Raw genomic sequence first — 27,604 nt, forward strand, 5'->3', positions numbered from 1 at the left:
GTTAGGGGGGAGAGAAAATATATCTCTCGTCATGTCTCGCCAAAAAAGTTTAAATAGAAGTATACCTAAATAGGTAAAATACACTATCAAGCAGCTATTAAGGAAATATTTGAAAACTGTAAGAATTGAAAAGTTTTCATCTTTCATAATCGTTTTTAAAAACGATCTCATTTAATCCCTCCTTTAAACATGTAACATTCCTCAGTGCAGAGGGATGCCGGGAACTTACGCTAACATGGCGGAATTTTGTAACATGAGACGCGGTCTTATCTAAACTTTTAAACATATTCTCGTCTTGTCGCGATTTCCTGCACCTTTACAGCTACAGGAGGTCGTCATCAAATCAAGGTAGCTAAAGGAATAGCTCCGATGCTCAGGGAGGACCTGTGTTTTTAGAAATTCCCCTTGGAGTGAGTGCTATTTTTCAGGTGAGATTTGGACCCCCACTGCTTTGACTGTCCGGTAGCGTTGTTTTCTTGTGTTTACATTCTCCAAGTATATCTTTAAGTCTGTTTGACGAAGGTGTAACACGCTGGGAACCAATTAGTAAATTTGCAGGCGTCTTGGGTACATTCTAGTACATATAAGAGTAGTTTATAATGTTGCCAGTTCATGACTCTTTCCCTGGTGATCATCATCGTATCTAATCTTTCGTAGGCAATTTTACTTCAACCATCCAAATTACTTTCGAAGGCTAATAGTAATGACGTTTGACATTTGCACGAAATTTCACTGCAAAAAAGTGTCATTGATCTATAAGTCCAAGTGCACTGAAACCGTGTTGTCATCACACCCCACAGTTGTATCCCTGCCCTTGGTGCTAGAAAGCCTTTTCTAATCCAAGATCATGGTGATGATTACATGAGTTTGATTTAGATCCAAGGCGGCCTTTCACTTATTGCTTAATCACGTTTTATGGAGATGTATAACAAAGTTTATTTAGATTTGAATGATATAACTTATATATTATAAGTGCCTCTAGGGTCCCGTGGGAAATGGGTGGAACAAAGTGCATGATACTGATGTGAGTCAAGGTCTGTCTGAATGTAGACATCCCTGGAGACATGGTTCACTGCGACATTCAATTTCATCATTTATCATACATCAGGAACTGAGTACAGCTGTCAGCTGAGGAGACCTAATCAAGTACAAGTAGTACAACTGTCACCATCTTTCTTATTTCGGTGACAATGATTTTTGTAGGGTCTGTATTTCCATTTCCAAAATTTTCAGGTTATGAGAGTTCCAATATCAATATTATTATGGTACAATTTTCTTGATGAAAACTACAGTAAAACGTCAATTGTTATCAATACAGACATTACTGTGTCTATAGTCAGGACATGGATGTAAAAGAGGGATGTGAAACATTGTGTACAGGCCACGAATAAACATTACTGAAATAGATAAAACTTTCATGACAAAACAAAGACAAACTCTACAGTGGCCACCAAGGTATATATGTTTTTGAAATGTTTTTACAACAATATTTATTTATTTTTGCACTATTCCATCCCAGATTATGTCACCATGGCAACGTCGACCATCACAATGACAGAGGAGACGACCGATGCCCTCACCAGTGGAGAAGGGTCGCTGCCTTTCTCAGGCAGCAGGAGTGACGACAGCTCACCCAGGAGGAACAGCTTCAAGGTCGCATTCAACAACTGTCACAATGGGCTAGGTAAGGACACAAGGTTTTCTCTAACCTTCTTCCTGGTTTACAACTTTCTGACTAATAGAAATTTGATGCCAAAATGCTGTCTTAGCCTAAAGACGCAGAAGGTAAATGATACCTGGTTGCCAGTAGTATAACCTCTATTAGCATGTATCCTAGGTATGCTAGATGGCACTGTAACGTTACTAGGCAGCGTTGAACGGTTGCATTGGAGATCACCTTAGGCTTAGACACGTTTTTCATGGTCACAGATTTATGTGACCTGGCTGAATTATAGCACAATGTAAATGTTACAGTCATCTTTGTTTTATTGCTACTTACAAATAACATGTAGTAACAAGGTCTGAAGTTGTAAAATTGAGCTGTTTGTTGTTTGATCATTGTTCTAGGAATCAAGATTGCCGGGGGAAGAAGTGCAAGAACAGGAGAAGAACGTGGAGTTTTTGTGAAGAAGGTCTTACTGGGAGGACTGGCAGCTCAAGAAGGTAAACACAATGTTTTCTCAAAGACTTTTATTTACAACAACAATGGTCATGAACTTTGTGCCTGACTGAGTGTGGTTTCAAAGTCCTACGTTCCTCCTAATTATTCATTATAATGCCATCACACTACACTGTTAGAGAGCTATGGAATGCAAAGTAGGGATTGCCCCAGCTCTGGATCTTTTTCATTGCAGTCCTCCCAGGGGTATTGTCTGTTACCAGATTAGGTGCAGATAAAGTGATGTTAAACAAGTCCTTAGCCCACTTTGATTCTCATGAAGCCTCTCTTCACACTGAATGTCAAGTGACTTGTAACCTGATCTGAAGGTATGACATTGAAGAGAAGTAAGCATGACGGCCCTTCACACTACATGGCTTTACAGATGGAATACCAGCTGCATACCGTGCACTAAACCACTGTTGTTAATTGTCAGGTGCATCAATGGTAGAACTATGAATGTATTGTAAATGCATGGAGGGTGTTGTATGGAAAGTGAGCCTAAGGTCTTAAACCTACATACCAATACAGCTCTACACTTCAAGCTGAATGGCACAGAATTTTTCCTTTGAGAATGTATTTACAACTGAAACTGAAGTACATTATGTATGAAAAAAATGATTATGGATATTGATTAATTATAGCTATCCATATGTAATCTCTTGTAACTGGTGCAGAGTAAGAAAACATTTGGGATTGTTTTTCCAGACATGATTTGTTTAGACTACGTAAAATTCTATTAAAAGGGAAATTGCCAGTGTAATTGTGTTTTGCACAGCTTGTTCTGTTCCATTATCCTCACCTATAATGGCTATTGGCATTGTTCCAACAAAGGACACTTTGCATTATTAATGAGAAGAGAAAGGAGATAGATGGATCAGACCATGAAATGTCCAGCCTTTGCCTGGTGAGGAGACAAGCAAAATGTCACCATGGGCTTAGAGTAGATCATTAGTATAATTTTACAGTTACAGAGTACATGTATTATCTATGCCTTAGATTAAGTATGAATTACTACATGTTAGCAGTGAAAAAATAGATCTGTAGAAGGCAAATATGCTGTACATGTGTTGGAGTTTTTATATTGTTTTGGCCAGGACTGTACTGTATACAGATTTTTGTCTTGTCTGTGATGTGAAAATTTAGTTAGGTCTGTTTTGTGTGTATATGTTCTTGGTTCTCAGAGTCAAGCCTTTTAATTGTCATACTGTTGAACTGAGAATCTAATGATTAACGCTGGCAACCACATAAGAGTTAAGACTAACACTGTTATTGATAACAGTAGACAGTTGGAGGACGAATCTATTGTTTAGGTCAGCTCCAGATGTAAAGGTATGCGTTGACAAGGTGGCGGCTTTTGAGGGCATGTTTTGTTACTGATCAGTAAAAAGAATAGCCTTAGGAATGCTGTCAAATATTTAGTTAAGGTAACAAAAAATGACAAGTAGCAAAAGCTTACAAGGTGGTAAATGATTGATAGTAAAGGATGTTTTAAAATGTATGTTGCTTAGAAGATATATGACAATAATAGTGAGTTCTTTCGCCTAATGTTGACATATTACTGATCAAAGTATACAATATACCTCCTACATGTTACATTACAGGTGTGCTTGGACCATATTATTAATTCAATTCTGCTTGGATACTTCCAATTCATAACACAATCACAAGACATAGCAGGTTTAAGTAAGCAGCATATTCAGTGTCCATTTAAACCCCCAGAAACTTTTGGTGTGTTTTCTCACCACCTCCCTCTACAAACAGTGGAGTTGTGTATTTGCCATGACTGTCAATAGTGTTATTTTGCCACCTGTATGTAGAATGTAGGTAGTGTATTGGGAGAAAACATTAGGTAGACAAGGGTCAAGGATCTTTCCATGTGGAAGTGAATTGCTAGTAAAATACATGTATTAGTCTATTTGTCCCAGAATATCTGATATTATAAAGATTTCATGCAGACTAAATCACATGTACCACTAATGCTACATTGTTTGCAGCAGATTTAGATACTAGTACTTGACAGTAGTAATTGAGTCTTTTAGTTATACAAAATGTAACACCTAAACTCTTAGCACCATACATAAATGATACATACATTAATACGTTACACCAAAGCAAAAAAAATCTTTTTTTTTTCTTTCAGTATCTCTGGTCAGTCTCAGACAGGCATTTTTCAAGTTTTACAAACTGTTTCCAGTCTTGAGTTAATTTCTGCGTGTACAATGATACCCATCGACATATTTCCCTTTGTTGGATACAAGTTGCCTGACAAAAGAGCTTTTGTAACCGACACCGCCTGTGTTGATTTCACGTTGTTGTTGTTTACCCCCAGGTCAGCTGCAGGAGGGAGACCAGATCTTAGAAGTGAACGGCCAGACCTTACAAGGGGCCACCAACGAAAGGTAAGAGGCACTGATATAGCGTTACACAAGTACAATACTTAGCGGTTAAAGAAACAAACCTTTGTAGATCAGAGTAACATTTTGAGTGTTAGATGTCCAGCTTGTAGTAAATGCTGCCAGGTTATGCACAAGTGCAATCATTGCCCATTAGTAATTATTGACTAATTTATAGAAAAGCTGGATAGTTTTTAGAACTAGTTGGTACATGTATGAGTAAAGATTATCGCTAGCAGTATTATATATTACTGGAGACCCAATTTTAAAGGACTAGGTACACAGAGTACAGTGTGAAGTGGGTCGTCTTTGTGTTGTTTCCAAACATGAAGCTGAAGTCTTTTATTGCCTTTACAATAAGTAATCATTAACTAGTGTCAAGATTAAACTCCGATAACCTTTGACTCACTGTATTGTGTAAAGGCTAGCTAAAAGAACATTTTCCTTGGGTTCTAAGCCTTTCCTTAGTAACATGGACTAATGGTGTAGCTTGGTGTGTTATGTCAATAGTGCGGCACTGTGTTAAGGGTATGGTGTTTACATAATGCTATAAACATTTGTAAGCACCTACGCTCGAATATTTGGACAGTCTAAAAGAATGTTTTTGAAACCTTTGATCATGCTGTCAGATGCAACTTTCATATAGTTAAGGCAATATACAGCATGTTTAGGTAACTTTATGGACATTTTCTGGTTGTATGTATTACTATTAGAAATTGACAATATAATACTACTGGTACTGCTATAACAGGTTGTATCAGAAAAGTGTTAGACAGAACATACATTTTGTAGTATATGAATATGATATATGAATAGCATGCAATTTACACTGAAGCCAGTTGTGTATAATATCTTTTAACTTGAATTCCTCATTTTACAGAACACTTTACAGTATATATAACAATCAAACAAAGGAAGTGTAACAGCTTGTACATACATGTTTTTTCAAATGCGCATATTGATTAGGAAGAGTTGACCAGTTTCAACGCGTTGCAAGGACACAGGCCAATCGATCATGTCAACAGTCTCATAACCTTTTACCACAGAGTGTTTAATCTTCTGGGCCATTTTGCTTGTAAAATTTATTTGTTTATAACCTTTGCTAGTACTACTAGTAGTAGTAGCATGTAATTTGCAACAGCTGTCTAAACTGACTGCTATTACCCAAGTAGGGATACTTAGAGTGTGCTATAGCTCTTCAATTTTGGTGTGGTTAATACATGCTGTCACCAAATGTGCAATTTATGTTGTAGTTAGGAAACTAAATGTTGTATGATTGTGGCCATTTTATTACAGAATGAGGAGCATTATTAGATCTGGTGACAGAAATTAATGTAGTACTATCTAGTAGCATATTTTATTGTTGCCAACTCCTATTTTTTACCAATACAGAAATCATTGTTAGTGATTGTAAAGTGATCAATACAACTTAAAATCCAATGTTTTGTTTTCAGGGCTGTGTCTATCCTGAGAAATGCTTCAGCCACTGACAGTGTGGAGCTGACTGTAGCAAGGGACGATGTTGCCAGGTAACACAGTCATCTTAAAAACATCTGACTCTTGCAATTTCATGTTGACTTATACAGTACTATAGAAGTATACAGTACTACTAGTACTTGTAATATTCATGAATCACAAGTCTGAATGCAAGGCAGGTTGAAATTATGTATGTAGAGGTTTAAAGATTTTTAACATTGCTAATATTTTTTTTGATAGGAGAAAATTTTGGAGTCTGACTTCATTGAGAGATGCCATGGCTCCTTGGCAGGACTTGAAATTCATTTTTTTTGTACATGTATATTATTTGCCTTCAAATTTAGAGGCACAGAACAAAATGTTAGTGCACAAAATATAGTAAAATGTCAACAAATCCTATTACTACGTCAAAAAATATGCTGTATAGTAGTATACATGTGCTATATGTATACTAGCATACATGTACACAAATATTTAGGTGCACCGGTGCGCTCGGTGTAGTGTTAGGTGTACGTACGGCTCCAGTTCTGTGTATACAAAAGTGCACTCCGAAACATTTGAGCCCTGTAGGATACATGCAAAGGTTCTAACATGTGAACATTTGACATTTGCTGTTTGTAGGGAGGAGTTTCTTGCGGTGTGTGAAAGTCAGAGCAACTATAGTTACTCCAGTGGGAGCTCGGGAGACCGACCCAGTACTGTGTCCAACAGTAGTATGTACTCCACAGGTAAGGGCTCAACTGGCAATTACAGTGTCACCATACATGCACTACTCAGTCTCAAGTCTCGTGTGTTAATAGTATAGCCTATAGGTGCATGTGTCAGATATGACATTTGAAGTCAATGCTAATAGTTCAAATTTTATAGTCACATGATATCTTGACACTACCCTGAACTGCTGCAGTTAGACATGTCATTATACAGTGTCCATTCAGTCTGAGATCGAATGCTACTAATCTTTCAAACTGTATCTACCAGTATACAATGTAGGTACATGTACATGTAAAGAGACAGTACAGATTTTGTATAGTACAAATATGTAAAGATACAGTACAAATCTTATACAGTGTGATCATGATTACACTTGAATGTTGATGCACAGAGGAAGGAAAGAGCCAATCTCAGTAGGCATTTGAAAACATGTCAGTCTTGTTATAAAAGTTATTGCAGTAGGCATGCTGTTGTTGGTATATTATGCGCTGCATTCCTCGGCTTCTCATATACAGTAGCAAAAGGGTCAAAGTCTGATACTAGTACTGAAAATGGTCAACAAAGTTTAAGGCAGAAGAGCTATACCAGTTTTTAAGTTGCCAGGGACTGTTGATTGAAAAAAAGATGGAAATGAAATTAGGTATTGGGCCTTGATTCTAGCTATATGTTTACATGTATATGAATGAAAGTTAAAGAATGGGGATAGGATGAAAATTATATGGTAAAAGAATGTATCATTTTCTCTAAAGTAGGTTGATTTTTAAACTTGTCAAGTAGAAAATAGCGCATCTAATTTCCTTGTATTTATGTCATCTAATTAGAATGAATGTATTGGTGACAAATTTGAGTATGCATTGGACTTTGAACTACTATGCCCACTTTGTGTAGTTCCAAGGTTAAACTTTCCATAACCAACAATAACCAACCTGTTCCTACCATCTGTTACATACATTAATCAGCTCCTATTGTGTGTAAACTCAGTCAGGCTTTTACTTTATTTAGAAAAGAAAATGTTAAAGATATGGAAGGCTGAAGGTATTGGCTTCTTGTTATCAGGCCAAAGGCCCATGTCTCCCATGTCATCTGGATCCTCGGTACAACCTTCTCCTCCCTTCATGAAGAACATTGGGAAGTCCCACAGGCCAAGAGTGCAGAACAACAGGCACAGCCCATTGCAAAATGGGGGTGCCCAGGGCCCTCCAAACAGGTAAACTTACTCAAACTTTCTTTTTACTTGTGTATATGATTTTTATGTAGTTTTGTATGACTTGTTACAAGTCGATTATCTCAAGTCTTAGAAGTTATGTGTAAGACTTGAAAGTCATCAGTATCTCAAATAGGTACAACCTTAAACCTTCAAGTCTAAGGTAAAGAAGCATCTGTCCTCACAGTCCATGTAACAGTAACCAAAAATATGAGAGAGGTTCTCATGAGCCTTGTTTTGTGGTGAAAATTGAAATAAATAAAAAAAAATAGAGAAAAAGACAGCTAAGATGCTTTCAACATTATGTGTTTTCATGCAATCTTGAATGTTGCCCACAGTTCGGATGTTCAGGTGATCACCATAGCCAAGTCCTCAGGACTGGGCATCAGTGTGGAGGGTGGCACTAACCGTCCTGAAGGACCACTGGTGTATGTGACAGAAATTCTGCAAGGAGGGGACTGCTATAGAGTAAGTACTGTCATCTCTGTATTCTCTTGTGTGCTCTGGTATGTTCAACATGTAGTTGTGCTGAATTTTACTCACAGTTGCTGCATAATACAAGCTGCTGTTATTTTTGTTTACACCATATACTAGTACATGGAAATTTTTTGAAGACATATGTAAATTATTTGTAGGCAAATCAACCAACCGTCACCCATTTTATGCCTACCACTCGCTGGCAGTGACGTCATGGTTATCGCTCATATTATGTTTAGGACTAAAGTATAAGACAATAGGTTCACAGACTTCTGTGACAACAGTTTCAGGTCTCTGCTACACAGCCATGTGACCTTTTTTGAAGGACTTACGCACGAAAGAAGAGTGTCAAGCTTACATTGGTGTAAATATTTGATCAGTGCCGCAGAGTAATGATCATTTCATGTTTGAATGTCTCATGGGATGCTGAGAGGTCAAAACCATCATGACTAGTCATGACATTAGTTCAACAGCTCATGCTAAAACTTACAGTCATTGCTGGCTAAAGCAAGAAATGCAGTATTGTACTTCCTGTTAGGAAAATAAGGACGCTAGTGAAGAAGATGGAAAACATTGGCTTTAGACATAAAATCTGTCAAAACGTACATATATGCATAGTAGAAGTTTAACAGCACATGGAATCACACATCTCAATCTGATCTGTTCAAAGCTTTTGCACACACTGTTTTGTAATTTTATCTGCTGTGTTTTTCTGCTATGTAGGATGGACAGTTGCAACCAGGAGACCAGTTAGTAGCTATTAATGGAGAGTCCCTGGTGGGGATAACTCACGAGGAGGCTAGGAGTATCATCACTAGAGTCAAACTCAGGTTGGTGACTACTAGTTATACTGTGTTCTTGTTTGAGGGCCAAAATATTTTGTACCGCATACCTACAGGGTTCTGTATCTGTTTGGCCAGTATAACTGCCCTTCAGCGTAACATACCAGCTTTGCAGGTGGCGCTGCGGCAGCTGGCTATATTACACTTGTTACACCTACTCTTTGAACATGTAAAGCTATCTAGTGATGGTGCCCCTACTGCATTTAGTGGCAGTGAGTTCCAGTCTACGTCAATTCTAGGAAAAAATCAAGTTTTCTAATACCTCAATCCTTGGCTGATACACGTATGTCTGTTACATGAAGGCATGGCTATTTCTTGTTCAGTTTCAGGTAACATATAAGATATTGCCTACTGCTTACAAACCACTCCTGCACTGCTTTGCCAGCATAAGAGGTAACGGTACATGAGGTACTGTACTGTATGGAATCTTGAAAGATTCTTTTACCTTGCAGACCATCTAAGACAGTGGAGCTAGCGTTCAGCCGAGGTGGGCAGTCCCCGCCCCACTCTGCCTACATGGACAGCCTGCCGGGAAGTGCAGACACCACTCCTCCCAAGTCTTCTCATGATTCAACAGGATCTTATATCACACCTCCACAAGGTGTGTTGCATTTTTCCTAAAACTATAATATATCTGTTAAACTCTAATGTTTTAATACGACAAAATGTGTGTGACGTCTTGAATGCCTTCATGCATGTACATATATGCTTACTTTCAGATATCCAAAGATCTGGAGGCTTGACATATCCTCACCTTCAACCAAACGCCTTCTCAACTCCACAAGCAGCTAACCATAGACACAATGGTAAGTACAACAGTGTAAAATGTAAAATACATGACATGCAAAGTTACATTGTGATTCAAATTAATTTCAAGTTCACTGGGACTTACGTGTTTGTGATTGAAACAACAACATTTTGCAGTGCAATGATGAACATAAAACCTCTGCCACATGTTATGGTATGTAAAAGTGATGGTGCTTTGACAGTTGATGCTTCAAAGAAACTTCAAAACTTTTCATTGTTTTGACTGCAGGGCACAGTAGCAGGCACTACTCAGGCTCACCTCATACTGAGATATCCCCAGTCCTTCCAACTCCCAACAGCACCTCACCACAGTCAGCAGGGTCCAGGGTGAACAGGACAGGAGGACCAATCAGAGATCCCAGAAGACTCTCGCTGGATCCACACACAAGATTGAAAGTTGACAAACTAGAAACAGTAAGTAGTTTGTAAATATGATTTCCCATCTTGTATCTGTATAGCTGATATAACCACCCTTTGGCATAACACACCAGCTTTCTGGATTTTTGTTGTTATTAAACTGCATGAACCATTTGCCTTGCCATTCCTCAAGCAGAGTCAAGGGCATTTAGGTCTTCTTGCTTCTGCAGTTCTTTGATAAACACATAGGGGTCTCTTTTCTCTCAGAAACCAGTGTTATTGGACAAGCATGATGAATAAATCTTTGAAGAATTGATTTTCCATCACCGGCATCAACAAAACCTTTTTCATTGAAGAATGTGTGGTTTGTAGCACTGTTGTTTTGGCCAACATGTGATAGTAGGAATAAGATTTACCTGCTGAATTTACCACCTGATTTTCTCGATTTGACCACCTGAAGAATCCAGGTGTGTCCATTGTAAAGCTGGAGAACTCGAGATGTATTTTAATTTTGAGCAAGGATATTTTATGGTTCACATGTATCTCTTTGCAATATTCCTCACTTTCCCTATGGATTTAGTAGGTTCATCTGGTTGACGTCAGGCAAATTTCTGCCTGACGTGTTTGTGTGAGAGGTGCTGTTATATGACAGGAAATTCAGGACTGTTCTGTAGGCTGATGACGTTTATTCTTCTCAGCGACATCCTGTTCCCACGACTGCACATATAAATAGGCTTTTATCCCTGTTCACATGATTGCAACACCAATTTTCCCTCTGTCAGTGAGAAAGAGATAATTTCACATGAAGACAAAATTACAAAAAAAAAGCATGACATAGGGTCATGTATATTTTACATTGACGTCCAAGCATCCAAATATGGAATTTAAAACATTTTTAGTCTTCCTGTTCCAATACATGTGAGAGGAGATGAAATTTCCTTGAATGCCATTTGCCATTCTTATATTATTTTGTCAGCAAAATTGCTGTTTTTAGTTTGTCTCTTGCAGTATTAAATAGTCAGTAATGTCCATCATTTTTCTGGACATGCAATAGACTGTAATTCCATGTCTGACTGGTGACCAAGAAATCAGTTACCCATAAATTACTAGCATACACATGTACCTTAAAAAATAGTATATACAAAGTATAGATAATGATAATAAGTAACATTAAAGTTGATTACTTTTTCTCATGTTTTAGGCCCTGAAGTACCTAGGATTAAAAACAACTGAGGGGCAGCAAAGATTACTGAGAAGCAGGCTGAGACCAGACAACACAGGGAGTGTTTCTTATGGAGGTGGGTTTACTGTGATGGTCATAGTTTTAGATGTAACTACAGAAATCCTAGCTAGCTCCACCAGTAGTACACTGAGTTGTATTGCCACTTATGTGTTTGAAATATAATCTTAAGCTAAAGTTGCACATTATATTGCATGCAACTTCAGTAAAGTAACTTTCAGCAGTTGAGGATGACAAAACAAGAAGAAGGGAACATTGTCACTAAAAATGTTGTTGTTACATTACGCTTGCAGGGATCTAGACTGCGGCTGCAAAAACTTGTGTGACTTGATTTAAAATCACAGTACCGCAGGGGTGCCTAGCAAATATCAAAGCCTGCACCATTAGATACTGTAAGTCTCTTTAGATTCGCGGGGCCTAAAGTTCGCGGTTTCGGGAAAATGGACAATCCGCGGTATTTTCAGATTCGCGATTTCTCCTTGGCCATTCCAAGAAGAACTTGTAAAGTGAATGTTTAAAACAATAACAGTTCGTGTCCCGGCATTTATCTCCTAAAATGCGGCGCAAAAATTTGTTTCGTGCACCGCGCGAGACTGCCGGCGGTAAAGCTGCTCTATCAATCTGACGCGCGTATAAACAATTTTCTTTGTTCGGAAATAAGCGCTAAAACGCTATTTTCCACGACTACACATCGATAATCTAGTGAAGAAATGCATAATCGTAAGAATCTTTCGAGAAAATATATATTCCTAAGCAAATTTATGCCGTTTTCGGCGAGATTTTGAACCCGGAAGTATGCAAAGGTCGCATTCGGTTTTGTAGGCCCACGGTAGCGTTTCTATCCAGCAAAACAAGAAGAAAAAAAAAAAACGCCCGCATAGCAGGGCGCAAAAGAGAATCAACTAACATTTCCCAGATACCAGTAGTTCTATTTTTCATCAAAATATTTGCAGATTTGCCCGATGTGCCCGCAATTTTCAAGTGCCCGTGCGCGCATGGCCCGGCGCTCTACACGCAAAGATTTTTGTCGGGCGGTGCACGTTTGACACGGCCAGTGCCGCAGTATCGTGATTCGGTGTCTCATAATATTATTTTTGATATCAGTATAACTTGAAAATTTTTAGTACTCAACAAACGTACATTTGCTGAGAATAAAGTTGATTTGCAGTGATTTGTGGATCGCATGTGTTGTTTCAGTGTTTCGCTTGCCGTCGTGAATCGGCCCTCGTGAATGCATGTGGGGAGGGGGGCACACTTACGCAAAACATATTCGCGGGGAAATAGATTCGCGGTACAAAGGTCCCCGCGAATTCCGCGAATCTAAATATACCGCGGAAATTTGTAGACTTACAGTAGTGGGCGGCAGAACAAAGCCATAGGCTGACATGAGTGGTGGAGAAACGAGCTCCAAACACTGCCGGCAGAAACAAGTGATCAAATTTGAAATAATCTCCCTGCTAGCTGACACAAGCACACTACTGCTCCAAACTTTTTATAGTGGTAAACCTACATGCAGAGGTTTGCTGGGGGGATGGGAGCACCAGCCAAAAACTTAGTCTGGAGCCTTTCCCTTCTTCCTGTCCCAAAAAGATGAAAGGGTTAGTCTGTGTTATTGTGCTGTTGTATCTCTGTTCATGCTAAACCTTCATGGTCTAATCTTAGAGCCAATGTCCAATTAGTTTTCTATGGCCATCCTCTGCACCAGTCTGATAATTGGCCTACGTGTTAGAGACCTTCCATTAGTCTTACGTTGTATAGAATACTGCAGTGCTCCAAACTGTTACCTATTGTCGAAGTCAAGTATCCTTCTGCTCTGGTTTTAGAAGACATCTCACATGTTAGGCATAGGGTATTTACCCTGGGTGTTAGTAGACTGTCTTCCACAGAGACAAAGTTCTCAACAACAAGTAAATACTGATGGACAGGCATCTTTTTCCTCACTTCCTTCCCCTCACCAACACTTCACTCATTATGTCCTTGTTTCATCTCGTCCTCCTACATTGTACATGTAACTGTTCGCTCTGCATTCAATTAACCTGGATTTCTTTTGTCCCGTGCCTATTGTACATTTATGTGCACGTGGCAGACCTCAACTGTACACTTAAGCCCAGTCTTTCTCCTGTGTTTTTCACGACATTTGTTCGTGTCCTATGTCCTGTTACGTGGGATACTGGATTTGAATAGAGCAATTACCACATAAATGACAATAGCCTTTTATTTCAGTTTGAATGAAAAGGATACTTTGGAACCCTCTTGAAACTTGTAATTTACTAGAAAAATATAAAACAGTTGACCTAGATGTAAAGATTTAGAAACTTTTTAGTGGAATGTCTGTATCAATGTCCGCTTAGCGCCCATTTTCTGCACAGGCTTGAAATCGCTACTGAATTAATAAAGTTTTTGAGACTTTAAGATTTGTGTAAGTGTTGTGCATGCATGACTGGTCACAGGGAAACTTAACTACCCCCGTATGAAAGATTGTATCAAACAGTCATATCGGGTAAATTACAAGAAAAAAGCTGAAAAGATTGTTGGCACACTACAATCCTAACTAAACCAAGGCTAACCCCTACACATGTATTACCTATTTGTGCAGAGTTTGTCTCAGTGGCAAAAGAAGTGTACAAGTTGGAGCTTGAGGAGAAGGGCATCAGCCTGGGGTCCATGCTGTACGCAGGACCTGATCTCAGCAGCTTTGTGGAACCACCTGTTTACAGACTACCGGTAGGTCTTACACAGCAGCAGGCAATGTCAATCAGCTGCAAATGTGATTTCAGGGTGGCAAAACAAAAAAAATGTTGTGGGTTAGGAAATCTGTCTGATTTACTGCCATTTTTTGGAACGTTTTCATCATCATTTCCTACTTGAAGTATTTGAAATAACCAAAAAAACAAGCTACATGAGGAGTCTCTTTATTTTTGTCTCTTTATTTTTGGGTACCGCCCATAAAGCTAGAACCAGCCTACAATACAAAACAGTCAGCCTTTTTCCATGAGTGACATTGCATTTTCACCTCAGATATCAATATGCTATGCGATACGGTTGATTCAACTTACTGCATTAAAACAATGACCAGAAAATTGACTTTGAAAATTCAGTTTTGCCACCCTGAAATTGGTGTAGCAAGACTACTTGGGGTCAATAGTATGTATCATTTTGTATGAATGACATAATATATACGTATGCATTCAGTTTTTGTGTGTGTGTGTGGTTGACATTTTACTTGCTTCACATTTCTACAGACAGTGGAGTCAAGACCCAACATTAGCCAACCTGAACTGGACAGAATAAGACAAGAAAGAGACAATGCTCTGAAAGAAGTGCAAAGACTAAAGGCAAGGAACGAACTCTTCCTGTATTACTGTTGAGTTTGTCAAAGATTTAGGGTATGATGCCTGCTAAAAATCTTTTATATGACTTTTTTTTAACTTTGTCTATCAGATGAAAAGAGCATGTTTGTAACTTTTTAGCCACTAGATCTTAGATACAGTTTCTTGAATGTTCTCATAAATCTAGACAAGTCTATCCTTATATCTGACATGCTCAAATTACTGAGTAAATGCTCAGTGACAACCTATACCACCGGCGCTAAATGCTTCAGTTTCCTGATTTTGCTTCCAGGACTTGTTACAAGACAAGGAGAGGGCGTGTAGTAGAGCAGAGGAAGAACTTCTCAGAGTAAGAAGGGTGAGTGCAGAGGGAAGATCACTGGATTTCTCATATCTGGTTACAAACACTGTGGGCATAATGCCAGTGTGGGTGATCTAGACTTTGATCACCTTATTTAGAAAAAGTTTTATGAAGATTTTAAATCAGTCCTCTAGCCAGGATTCTTTCAGCCACACAAAATTTTCCTATTCATGACAGAAAATAATTGGTGCGAGAAAATACTAGTATGGAAAGAGATGTAATTAAACTAAGCATATTGTACCAGCAAAATGTTACCCTCAAAATGCAGGAAATGGCATTTCACGGGTCAACATTACAAATTTTTTTAAACCATTGCATTAATCATTTTTGGAAAAATTTTTTACATTTTATTTGCATGTTAAACAAAACATACAAGGCATAAACTGTGATCACCTGTCATTGCAGACATGATTCTAACTTATTAATGACCCTACTTTGAATGATTTATGTTATCTTAAACAAGCATCGAAATTCAGCCTTGTACATCATGGCTGCCAGTCATGCTGTTGATGATGCAAATAAACCAACAAACAAACAAACCTGCCTCCCCCTCCACAGGAGGCCCAAGGTGCAATCCACGAGAGCCGGTCCCTCAGGTTGAAGGTGCACCTGGCGGAGGAGGCCCACCGTGCGGCGCGCAGTATGGAGCAGGACTACGAGGAAGTCATCAGACTCCTGGAGCAGGAGATAGCCGACCTCAAGCTGCAGCAGGCCGCCCCAAAGGTAAGGAACTTCAGTGATGCTTAGGATATTAACAGGGTTTTTCTAAACCAGGGAATAAGGGCACTGCTCCCTCAGGTAACCAGCCAGCTCCCTCATATCAGTTTTCAGATTGTGGCTACACAACATGAAGTCTTCCTCAAAATGATCTTTTTCCAGTCAAAATGTCATAAGAATGCATTCTAGCATTACAAACTGAGTTACTCTTAAAATTTTGCTCCCTCTCTTGCCATGCTCTTGAGTAGTGACTGATCCCTCATGCTAAGTTTTTCTAGAAAAAACCCTGAGAGCTTCTTTCTACACAACCTGTATAGACTCTCACCTGCTTATGTTCCCATAAGTCTCTACCAGTCTGAGACTAACTATGCTGGCTACATGTATATATATATAGGAGAATATTTGCCGCCTTGGGGTTTGACTGGCCACTTCCGAGGTAAAGGACCAACCTTCTGCGGACTGACTACCCTAGCCAATTTTTCTCTCCTTTTCGCCAAATTCTATAATCCATATTCTGTAGAAAGGCCTGGTGGAGGCTATGTTGCCATGACGCCTTCCATAGGAGGAGTCTATACCGGTTGTGCAAAAAGAAATCCTGATATCATATTATGCTTTACCAACCAGATGAAACTGTTTTTCTAAGGATCAATGATGCTTGCTGAACCTCACTGGCCTGAGTGAGAAAAGTGGAGTGCTGTCACTTTGAGAAGAAAAATGTCAAGTTTTCTAGTATGTTCAGATCCAAGAGTGTTAGCATGGAAAACAAGTCACAGCCTTAAATTTTTCTCACTGTGAAATTCCCAAACTCATGCATTATCCTCTCTACATGCTTTTTGGTACCAACTTTGAATCGGTTACAAGGTTACGCCCCTGTCACTATGACCTTCCAACAAGTCCAACCTTTCCTAAGGCGATTGGCTTGCTTTGGCTCAAGTCATCTACTGGTAATCATGAAAGACCTAAAACTGGTCAGACTGCTCCCAACCTATATACATCCCAACACGTCCTTCACGTGTCTGTTGAGTTCCCACGGTTGTCAGCAGTTTGAAGGCAGTGAAGCAAATGCCTTTAGGCAACAGGTTGAAGGTTATAACCTTTAGGCAGCACTAATTGTTTTCTATAGGTGCACCCAAATATTTTAGCAGACTTATGTAACACTATGTAAAGTCATTAAATGTATGCTGGTATACAGCATATCCTTGACATGTAGGTGTCAGAAAAATAATAAAATCTTTGCCCATGTGCATAAGTCTAAATTTTCTGAAGAAAACATGTTGCTTGGACTTTAACAGTCCCTGAAATGTAACTTTTCCACCCTTTTCAGTCGGCAGAAAATTCAGAAGAAATGAAGAAGCGGATAACAGTGCTTGACTGTCAACTGAAGAAGTCCGACAGCGGGAAGAAGACATACGAAGTCGCCACGGAAAAACTTCTCAAGTTTGCGGAGGTAAGACTTACCCAACAGTCAACATGCATATTGGAGTAGTTATAATTGGACATATGATTGATCATGCCAACTTGGATATTAATTGAATACAAACTGGTCTCATACAAAATTAATGAAAATTTGTGTTGTGTGATCCTATTACGTTTGTACAAAACATATTGCTAAAAAATAATGTCAATATGTTGAATAGCAATAAAAACATTTTCACCTACTGAATTAGCTTCATATTAAGGGAAAATGTAGGCGTCTACATACTCATTGGGCTACAACCTGACTGAAAAGGAAAAAGGCTTTATGTCACCCAGACCTTGACTTTACCTTTGAAAAGCAGTCTAGACTGGAGACCTTCTAGGGCAGCTTGTCAGAAAGCTTGGTGCTTATTCTGACGGCTTTTGTAAGTAGCGCCCCGGTAAAAACATGGTCGCCACGACCTGTTCTTACTTCCAGCTCGTGCACGAAGTCTTAACGGACCAATCACAGGGAGCCGCCCTGGGGAGAAGTCGACGGGGCGAGAGCGCAGTCGGAACGCGACCTCCCGGCTATCTCGCCAGGCACGGGAAGGGAACGACAAACGCTAACCTGGCCGCCGAAGCCAAGGACGTGGTGAAAGCAGTGAAGTCTATCGTCGAAGTAGAACGTGAGTTAGAACCTCATTTTGTGCTACCTGAATTTAATACATTTCTGCTTCATTGTGGTGTAGAGTTGTTAACCCTACATAGTACATGGTACTATGTCACAACTTCTTTTACAAACTAGTACATCCAGCTGACTCAAGCAGTTACTGTTCCATGATGAAGCCCACAGTGTACATGTATGTTTGTCATATCTACTGGTTTCATGTTTATTTTTGTCAAAATCTTGCTGTGTAACAATCTTTTTTGTTAGACAAATTTCATTTCTGGCCATCCAATGTTCCTTTCTGGTATAGGGTCAGCCATATCAGGTACGAGTTGCACTCTGTGACATCCCATTTTGTAGCACTGAGCTTCTTCTCATCATTCAAGTACATGCTTGTGCCATGTGAACCTTCCAATGTGCATATTAACCATCACCCTATTCACATCAAACCAACTTGTACTTAAACATGACCCAACCTTCCAAGCAATTAGGATCAACGTGCATCGAAGCTGACTGAACCAAATGTCCGTTATATAAAGTACACGTCAGTTATATAAACTGCCCCTACCAAAAATTTTTCTTGTGACGAGCCAATCTGACATATCGCTTTAATGGATTATCTTTTGATGTTTTTCTTCCAAATCATCGCACATCCTCCCAGGCATCTTGGCTAAAATGACATTAAAGAGAAAATTTGAGAGGTCAGCCTCCGGCTTGGTTACCATGGTAACATAACTTCAGAGAGGCCGGATCTTGTTTTTCACACCATATTTGTACATGTAGATGTTTTAGCAACCTTTTCATGTTAATACCACCTTTAGGTAGAAATGCCACGTGTATAACATGTGCACTTTGGCTACCGGGAGTCCTAAGTCGGCAAATCCAGGGAAAACAGGTCGTGTTCTGCCTAATGGGTCGCCAGCGTCGTGCAGTTAAAGCTGTGGGGACAGTCTCAAACGTTCTCGCGACATTCATAATCAATGTTAGTTTGTGTGTCTTGAATTTTGTTGCAAATTCGTTTTTTTTCTGTGAAGTCAGGAAAACTTTGAATTATAGTATTTCTCATTCAGAATTATACAAGAACTGTAACATGTCACTTCTGCAGAAGAATACAAATGTAAAAAAAATTGATTTTGAAAGAAAATTCAACTTCTGTCATCCTCTGAAGAATCCACTAACTTAAAGGTCACTGAGGGAGTTGTATGCACATAGGCACTTAATGCATTAATGTCAGGGTAGGGTGGGTGATCCCACCTCTGCTTTATGCAAAACTAGTAATGTGATGCCGTTTGTACAAGACCTGTGGACATTTCACCCCACAGTTTTGGCTTTCTTAAGTACCCCTAGCCTTGCAGGATTATTCTGTCATAAATTGCTGGTTGACTTTACCTCCTACTGACTTCCACTTTGGTAGCAGACACTACTGAGAAATCGGCAAACAATCAGAAGAAAGAGCTTTGAACACTGATATATCACATGCAGGCAAAATGTTGTGTGAGTTTTAAAAAAAAATGACATTAAACAGGTTTTATTCCTGATCGTCGATGAAGGTTAGACATCCAGGTAATACGATACGCCAAAAAGCAGTTACTCAAGCAACTGGATATGATTTTTAAAACGTCAGACGTTTCAGCTAGTATCCACTAGCTTTCGTCAGTGACTGTTTATTCCTGATCGTTAATGTACATTTGATCCAACATCAGAAAACTACCATTTGTTTTGCTGTACCAATTTTTGCTCTTATTTACACTCACCGTAGGATCATCATGCGATCACAAACTGAAGACATTCTTGAAACAGCTGTTTTGTTATGGAAAGGCTGTCTCAGTGGTTGGTGTTGGTTCTGTCTTAGCCTGCTTGAAAATTTTGTGACACAAAAATCGCATGACCATCTATGACAAATGGTCATCAAAATTGTACAGCTATCTACAATGCACAACGAATGGAAACGAAACCGTCTGAAGACTTATGGCGAAGGTGACTCGGCAGTAAGATGGCTGACTTGGTGACTTTGGCCATGTGACCTCCCCGGATTGGGGGCAGCACGGAACATGTGACTCCAGGTTCTCGTGCCCTGTGTCGGAGGTCACATGTCGGAAGCAGTTGTGTCACTAAAACCCTAAGTTACATCCTTACCTTACAGCCTGTTTTAAAATGATGACCCCAATAGTTCTGATGTGTGACCTACATGTACAAAGACCAGGGAAGCCAGCATGTGACTCCAGGCCCTCGTGCCCCCCATCTCCATCAAGTCATGTGTCAGACAGTAGTACAGTTACTGTAGTTAAGTCAGTAATCTGTACATGTGATGTTGCTAACTTCCAGCACCACTTTATGACCTTTTTTGGATGTTTGACCCATATGGTTGGAGCACGTGTGACCTCACCACCACCCTTGTCACCGGCATGTGACACCAGCGCCCTTCCTGGTCGGGTTACCTGTGGGAAGAAATCCTGAAGAAAGTATCGCTAATTTGGCTGGGATGACAGGCTCAGTCGCTTTGACATGCAACCTTACTAAGACCTGGGGCTACAGGCACCTGTTGCCAAGTACTAATCACACCAGCTATCCTGAACAAAACTGCCGGGCTGGCCCAAATTCACAGTCTTCTTGTATTGGATTATTAGTCCAGTGAATATCAGCTTGCTTTTGGTGCCAGTTTTACTCCTTTTGACACATGTAAAAAAAAATAGGCATCTGTAGCTAGCATTCACCATGTTTTTAACAGCTCGAGTTGCCAACCAAAGTATCAGTATTATAATCCCTTCACATGGGAGGCCAGGGGCATAACCAAATATGGGCATGAATATCTGATCCCCAAAAGAATGACTAAGATCTAACCTTTCCTCACAAAAAGGTTTGCTGCCCAAATGAATGATACAAAGCATACAGTTTATCTTTGCATGGAGAAATATCATGCACTGCAAAAATTTGAATTTTTTGCGAAGTAGCCATGTCAAATATTAGATTAACTACATGTACATGTACCTACCTGTATCAGCAATACATTTACAGTTGTACTTGTTGATATCATTGTACGTGTTGAAAACATTGTACCAAGTATTGTATGTTCTTTCACCAGAATGTATTGTTTGTGTGTGTGCGTCTTCACTGTCACCATCAACATTGTCCTAACTTGTGTAGTGTACTGACATTGCATGTTTGTTTGTGTGTTCCCATCAGCATTACCCTATGGCTGGGAGGAAGCCTACACAGAGGACGGAGCTAAGTATTACATAAAGTAAGAGCATGGCTTTTTGATAACCCTCGCTTCACCATCATTACTAAAGATTTCACACTTTTTGTGTAAAATAAACTTGTCAGAGATCATGAAGGTGAGTATGCCTTTTGGCTTTAGTTGTCAGTCTCACTGATGCTGTGCCCCCCTCCCTCCTGAAAAATATCCCAGAGTGCAATGCACATCAGTGCAGTCGGTATCCAAGCTAGCAGGAACAACTTTCCAGATTTTCAAAAAATCTTTGATGACACTCTTATGATATTAGCTTCTGTCTTCATCTGTTTATCCATAGAAAACACTGTCTGATGTCTTTTCTCTCTTACACAAGCAAAATCTTCATATCTTTAAAATTGAATTTAGCAAAATTTATCTGTTTAGCATTATGTGAAGAATCTAATTTTCTCTGGACATCTATATATGACAGATGTTTTGATTTATGTAACTTCTCTGCGTTTGTGTTTTTAATTACATTTGATATCATAGCAAGATCCTTTAGGCTAGAATTGATGATGGTGTTATATAAAAGCCCCATTTGTAATGTTGATTTGTGATGATCCGAAAATTCTTTCCCCTCGCGATAAAGTTATTAAACTTAAGCACAGTTTGCTTTCACATAAAATACAGATTGATATTGATGGCTATTGAATTCATTTTAAATCCATGATCAACTTGTTTTGTTTCTTAACACCAGTAGGCATTTTAAAAAAAAGGGGTTACATAAAGGAAGCAAACTGTCAGCTATTAAAGGTTTTTTTTTACTTTCACGTGATCGTTATTTAACTGAATTACTTGATGTCACGACACTTGTCTTAAGGTCAAAATGGACCAGATGTTATATAAATAATGTTATGTCATACCTGGACCATGATAACCCTGACACAGGTGTTCTAGACCAGTTTGCACTTTACTGTTCAGCCTGGGATTTCCAATGAACAACTTACGCAGAACATTGTAATAGTGTTGCTACAACATACATGTAACGTTACATGTATGATGGTAGAACTTGGCAGAAGCTGACTTGGATTGCTTCTCCTTGCTCACTGTCCCCACAACTCATCAGTAGTACTCTACAACTGCAGGGACAAGGATGATTGAGTGCAAATTAAGAGGAAGGAACGAAGGAATTCGTTGGAGAGCACTCTTAGACTAGTGGTCCATTAACTGATATGCTATGTACCTACTTATACCTTCTGTGCACTGCAGCTCTTGTCATACATTAGATCAAGATTTTTATGCTAATGGTTGTTGGAATCGATTATTAATGTTCACACTATTTGAGAACCCCTTTTTTCTAAACTTTTGGTCTGTTGAAATTTGCATTCTTCATGACGCAGAATATTACAGGGTGGATCATGCATCACCCTTGGTCCTTCTCTAATTTACATGTTACACAAATGCTAGAAACCTGTAAAAGGGGGACCAGTTTGCCATGGATGCATACTATGCATTGATGTTACGAAGTTGCTCTTGCAGTAATAACTTACACACTCAGGTAGTCTCTACCAGGCTTTGGGAGGAAGCTGGAAAGAGTAGAAATTGGCCAAATAGAGAGATAACATGCCAGAGGAGTTGGTCTGCTAGAGGGTACAGTTTGGGTGCTGCAAACTGTACTCTCTAGCAGATAACCAATAGCTGTATTCTCTAATAATAACAAATGTCAATTAGTTTTGCAGACTTGGCAGTTTAAGCAGTCTGACGAATATTCAGTAATCAAATTATCACATAATTACATTGTATACTAACTGCACAAGTCTCTAAGAGCAGAGGACTTAAAAGGATGGGCGTAATGATAGATTTAGGCAGCAGGTAAAGACTAATTACATATAATGACAGTGGAGTAATGGAAAGCATAAGTGGCATCCAAGTCACATAGAATTCTTGAGGTACAAAAATGAATGCTGATGTTTGGAAAACCTTGTTACGTCTTGATGTTATGTATCATGTAGACTGAGTCTCAATTCTAAAATTAGAAAATGAGGCAAAGAATATTTAGCAAATTCCCTTGAAGAGCATACTAACTGGAAGCGAGTATCTATGTAAGATAAAAGCAACTCTTGACAAGTGTCAGGCAGCTATCACTACATGTAGGTCTTTGAATATTAGTTAAGGAGATTAGGACACTTCATTATTAAGTCTCATATTCATAAATGTCTTCCTTTTTTGTTCTGTATAACAAATGTACATAGATCCATGGGTCATTGTGCACTTTGGTGTATTTTCTAATAAATTTCATAAAGTTAGAGAACTACCCTAAACCTACTTTTAAACGTTTATCACTTTGCCCACTGTTTCAGAATGTATAAAGTATTTTGCCTGGGGCTGGTCTTGAATTGGTACATTGTATATAATTATCAGTCAGTGGCATGTAAGAAACACAATGATCCTCTTGCAACATATACACAATAGAGAAGCCATTATCTTTGGCATTTAAGTAAGGAAAGTTCAAAGGTATCAAGTTTGGGGATGTACATGTAAGGTGTTGAGATGATGTTTTTCTTATTCCTTCACAGCCATGTGACTCAGACGACATCTTGGATACATCCTGTTTCTGGTGTACAGCATATGCCGGGGATACAGGAAGGACTGGAGTTACCGGAGACCGACACGTAACGCACTCAGCAGCCATAGGTACATTGACCTCACACACGTACACCACTAATTGATGACTGCATCAGAACGTAAAAAACCTGTGCGGGAGGTGGATGTGTTATATTTAGAAGATTGCATGTACATGTATGTTTTTTTTATATCAGATGTGTTTCCAAATTACCACTCCCCTCTCCTTATAGTATTTTTTCTTGCTCACACAGTTTTAACATTTAGTAAATATGAGGTTCATAAGGGAACCAATGTACAGACTGTAAATCTATAATCTGAACCAGCAAATGTGATAGAATATTTAACTAGCAGTTGTCGTCACATAAATCATTCAATGAGATGACTTTGACAACTGCCTGGTAGTAAATGGCAATGATTTTTAGGTCACTTTGGGGCAAGTTAACATTAGATTCAACTAAGGAATGGTTTTTCAGAAAGATATCTTCAAAGACTCTCCAAATACAGCCACATCTCATAAATTTCGAGTACACAAGGGTTGAACGGCCTTCTTTCACAATACTAGTAGTTTCATTTTTGTGCGTGTCGTTTATTTTCATATCTAATGTAAGTCAAGTGAAAGAAAAAAATACCTTTCTAGAAAATTATAACAGAGTTGCATACATTTGACATTTTTCAATAAGAGTTATATGCTCTCATTCCATTTATACAAATGTCATACATATTATATTATATTTTACTTGCCTCGGATAATCAATTAAGATAGTTCATAGTTTCAACCTATTTTTATAAATATAATTTCCAGCAATTTATTGAATGGAAAGGCAATAAGGTCCAATTATCGTTGTCACTCCATGTCTAGAAATAGATAATCATATTTATACCTCACTTGTAAGACGTGAACGCTGTCTCAAGAATTCACGTACATGTGTACATGTCAAAGTTTTTTCAAAAATCAACATTGAACATTCCATACATCAGTTTAAGCCTTTTTAGACAGGTATAGTGCCAAGTAATCAACAAATTCTAACAACCTTCTCTATATAATAGTACTGCATACTTGTATAAGAGGTGACAGTTTATAAGCTACAGTACAAAGACAGTCTAGATGTAAGTAACAATCCATTCCAAGTTCTTTCCAAAATCATCAGACTGTGTAAAAGTGTAACAGTTGAAGTAGATTGATAACGATATTGGTAAAGATGCGATAATGTACATGTAGCTGATTCATAATCTACTGGCATCACATTCATATTACATGATTTGATAGTTATCTGGTAGCCTTTGTTCACAGATGTGGACGATGTCTTAAATGTGTTGATAACACAGACCTCTAAACTAAAGCTTAGTTATGTGAGCAATAAAAAGAGTGCAAATGTAAAAGGCAATTTTTCTTTTAGCTACATTAAAATTTTTCTGGGATATTTAGAATTTCAGAGCTGTGAATTCTATTTCAAAACCAAAAATATTGCTGTCTCTGCAAGCTTATTGAACAGGAAATATGCGGACTGGTAGCATCAAAAGCTTTATGCAGGGTTTGTAACTTTCCAAGAAATCTATGAATTATTCAAAGCTTCCGAGAACTCCTGTATATTCCAAGGCCAGCAGATTTGCATACAGTTCCTGGAATTTCAGTCCTGGCGTCAGATGTCATGTCGATATCTGTAGGAGGGATCTCTTGGCACATCAGCCGTGTGTGCATATACATGTTTGCAGCGGGAGGTTATCTCATGCGGAGGCACTAATCACACCAGAGCTATTCTTGTCCAAGTGTTGCTTGAAGCTGTCTCTTGAAGGAGACATCACCTCACGTTTGGAATGTGTCTTTATCGCGAGTACCCTACTTCAGTTCAAGGAAGGCTTAGCCATTTTTACTGTTCTGAGGTAACCGTTTGACCCAAATCTTAATACAAGTACATGTAGGTTACATTGGGTAAAAATTCAGCATACTATTTTTGAGGGGGGAGGAGGGCACTGTAATAAAATGTGAAAACTTGAACATGACACTGCATCAAAGTAAAGGCTTTCAAATGATCCAACCAATTTCTTTTAAACATGACATTAAGTGTGTGTGAAAACAACATAATCATGCTTTCCTTTGTGATGCCATCTTTGTTATGGGTCAGCTACTGTCTATTGACGTCTTTCAAACCAATAGGTCAGCCTTTGTGTGTGTGTGTGTACATATTATGTATATCGTATATTATGAATAAACATATCTACCCAACATTATATTGGTGTATTTCTATTGAATATGAATGAATATGTTTCAGTGAAGAAGTATTTTACTTGTAGATTTAAACATTTAACAAATACATTTCAAGGAAAGGACCAGTTACTGACAGTCAGTTATTATGACAATATTTTGCGAGCCCAGACATTGATGAAAATTAAAGCAGTGTTTCATGTAAGCTGTGTTAGCCCAATGCCTTTCATGACTTGACTGTCAACTAATATGCTATTTCGTTGCTTGTTTTTTTCATTATGTGCCCAGATTGCACATTACCAGTACTGTAGCTTATCTAAATTTGGTTCTCATTATTGTTGCCCTTTTTCCCATAGCATATAAAAAAAAAACAATGAAGCAAGGTAAAAAGACATACATAAGCCTGCTGGGTGTAGTTTACTCAACACTGATTTTTTTTTACAACAAAAGAGCGTAGGAGAAGAGAGATATTTTGATAGGCCGTTGAGCTCACCGTGTCACTGACCTGACAGTAAATATGTTCATCCTGTTAGAGCAGGAATCGGAATATGAATTGTTCTTCCGGCACGACTGCCTTCCTGTCAACACACGTGCTTGACAGAGCATCATGCAGAATTTCTTTTACTTGCACAGATTGCTCATTATCTCACTTCATTCTCATCCTTCATTTTTTCCCACAACAAGTGAGAAAAGATCAATGCATCAGTCAAAAGAATAGATAATGTACATAAATCTAGTGCACTGCGACAATTTTTTAAATTTTATTAAGAAAAGATCCAAAAAGACCAATTAACGATCAAGCTTGCGGTAGGTTTATTGACCTGGTACAAAATAGGTTCATCCTGCTAGAGCAGAAGTCTCCATCTGATTTGTTCACCTGGGACTAAGTGCCTTCCAGCCTAACACACCAGCTTGCAAGAGCATCATGCAGAAATCATTGATAACATCAGTGCAACTGGTTATCTGAAGATGAAAAGGCAGTCCACTGAGCAATAGTGCAAATTGAGACGCTCAGAAGGCATAGAACCTCTTCAGACTAGTGCACTATCCACATACCACTTACATGTGCAGGAAAGTGCTGGTAAAATTCTGCAGGTGTTCTTAGATATCTACCTGTACCTAAACCTGTACTGGCCCAATGATAAAGCCAGCCCATGACATCTAAAACTCCTTGAGGTGCCCAAATCCCATGTGCATGTTGTATGTATAAATTCTTCATAAAAACATCCTAAAATGCTTGAATACAACAGATAACATTTCAAAGAAGTACAATTATATTCAAAAGGTATGCAGAAAAGATTGGCCCTAACAATCTTTTTATGAAAGCAGTATGTGGAAATTTTACTGAGGGTGTAGAAAGTGTAATGTCTACTAACAGTAACTCCACCAGGTCACATGTCTGCCACCCTGGAAAAATGATTCCCGTGCAACATGCCCCTGTATAATGCACACCTGTATACCTGT

General features: G+C 38.8%; 1 protein-coding gene across 1 annotated transcript; it reads left to right on the forward strand.

Annotated features, from left to right (window-relative positions):
- The first annotated feature begins 185 nt into the window (after positions 1-185).
- On the forward strand, positions 186-26,300 carry LOC109468005 (syntaxin-binding protein 4-like). The gene is made up of 21 exons (XM_019766209.1): positions 186-428; positions 1,520-1,684; positions 2,068-2,163; positions 4,491-4,560; positions 6,009-6,083; positions 6,652-6,758; positions 7,798-7,948; positions 8,284-8,413; positions 9,146-9,252; positions 9,717-9,865; positions 9,984-10,070; positions 10,301-10,485; positions 11,630-11,726; positions 14,265-14,392; positions 14,911-15,003; positions 15,290-15,355; positions 15,917-16,081; positions 17,400-17,522; positions 17,970-18,159; positions 21,324-21,381; positions 23,889-26,300. The coding sequence occupies exons 2-21, from the start codon at positions 1,531-1,533 to the stop codon at positions 23,986-23,988; spliced, it is 2,331 nt and encodes a 776-aa protein (XP_019621768.1). The 5' UTR covers positions 186-428; positions 1,520-1,530; the 3' UTR covers positions 23,989-26,300.
- The last annotated feature ends 1,304 nt before the right edge of the window (positions 26,301-27,604 follow it).

Source organism: Branchiostoma belcheri, unplaced genomic scaffold (genome assembly GCF_001625305.1).
Source record: "Branchiostoma belcheri isolate BF01 breed outbred unplaced genomic scaffold, Haploidv18h27 scaffold19, whole genome shotgun sequence".
Lineage (NCBI taxonomy): Eukaryota > Metazoa > Chordata > Leptocardii > Amphioxiformes > Branchiostomatidae > Branchiostoma > Branchiostoma belcheri.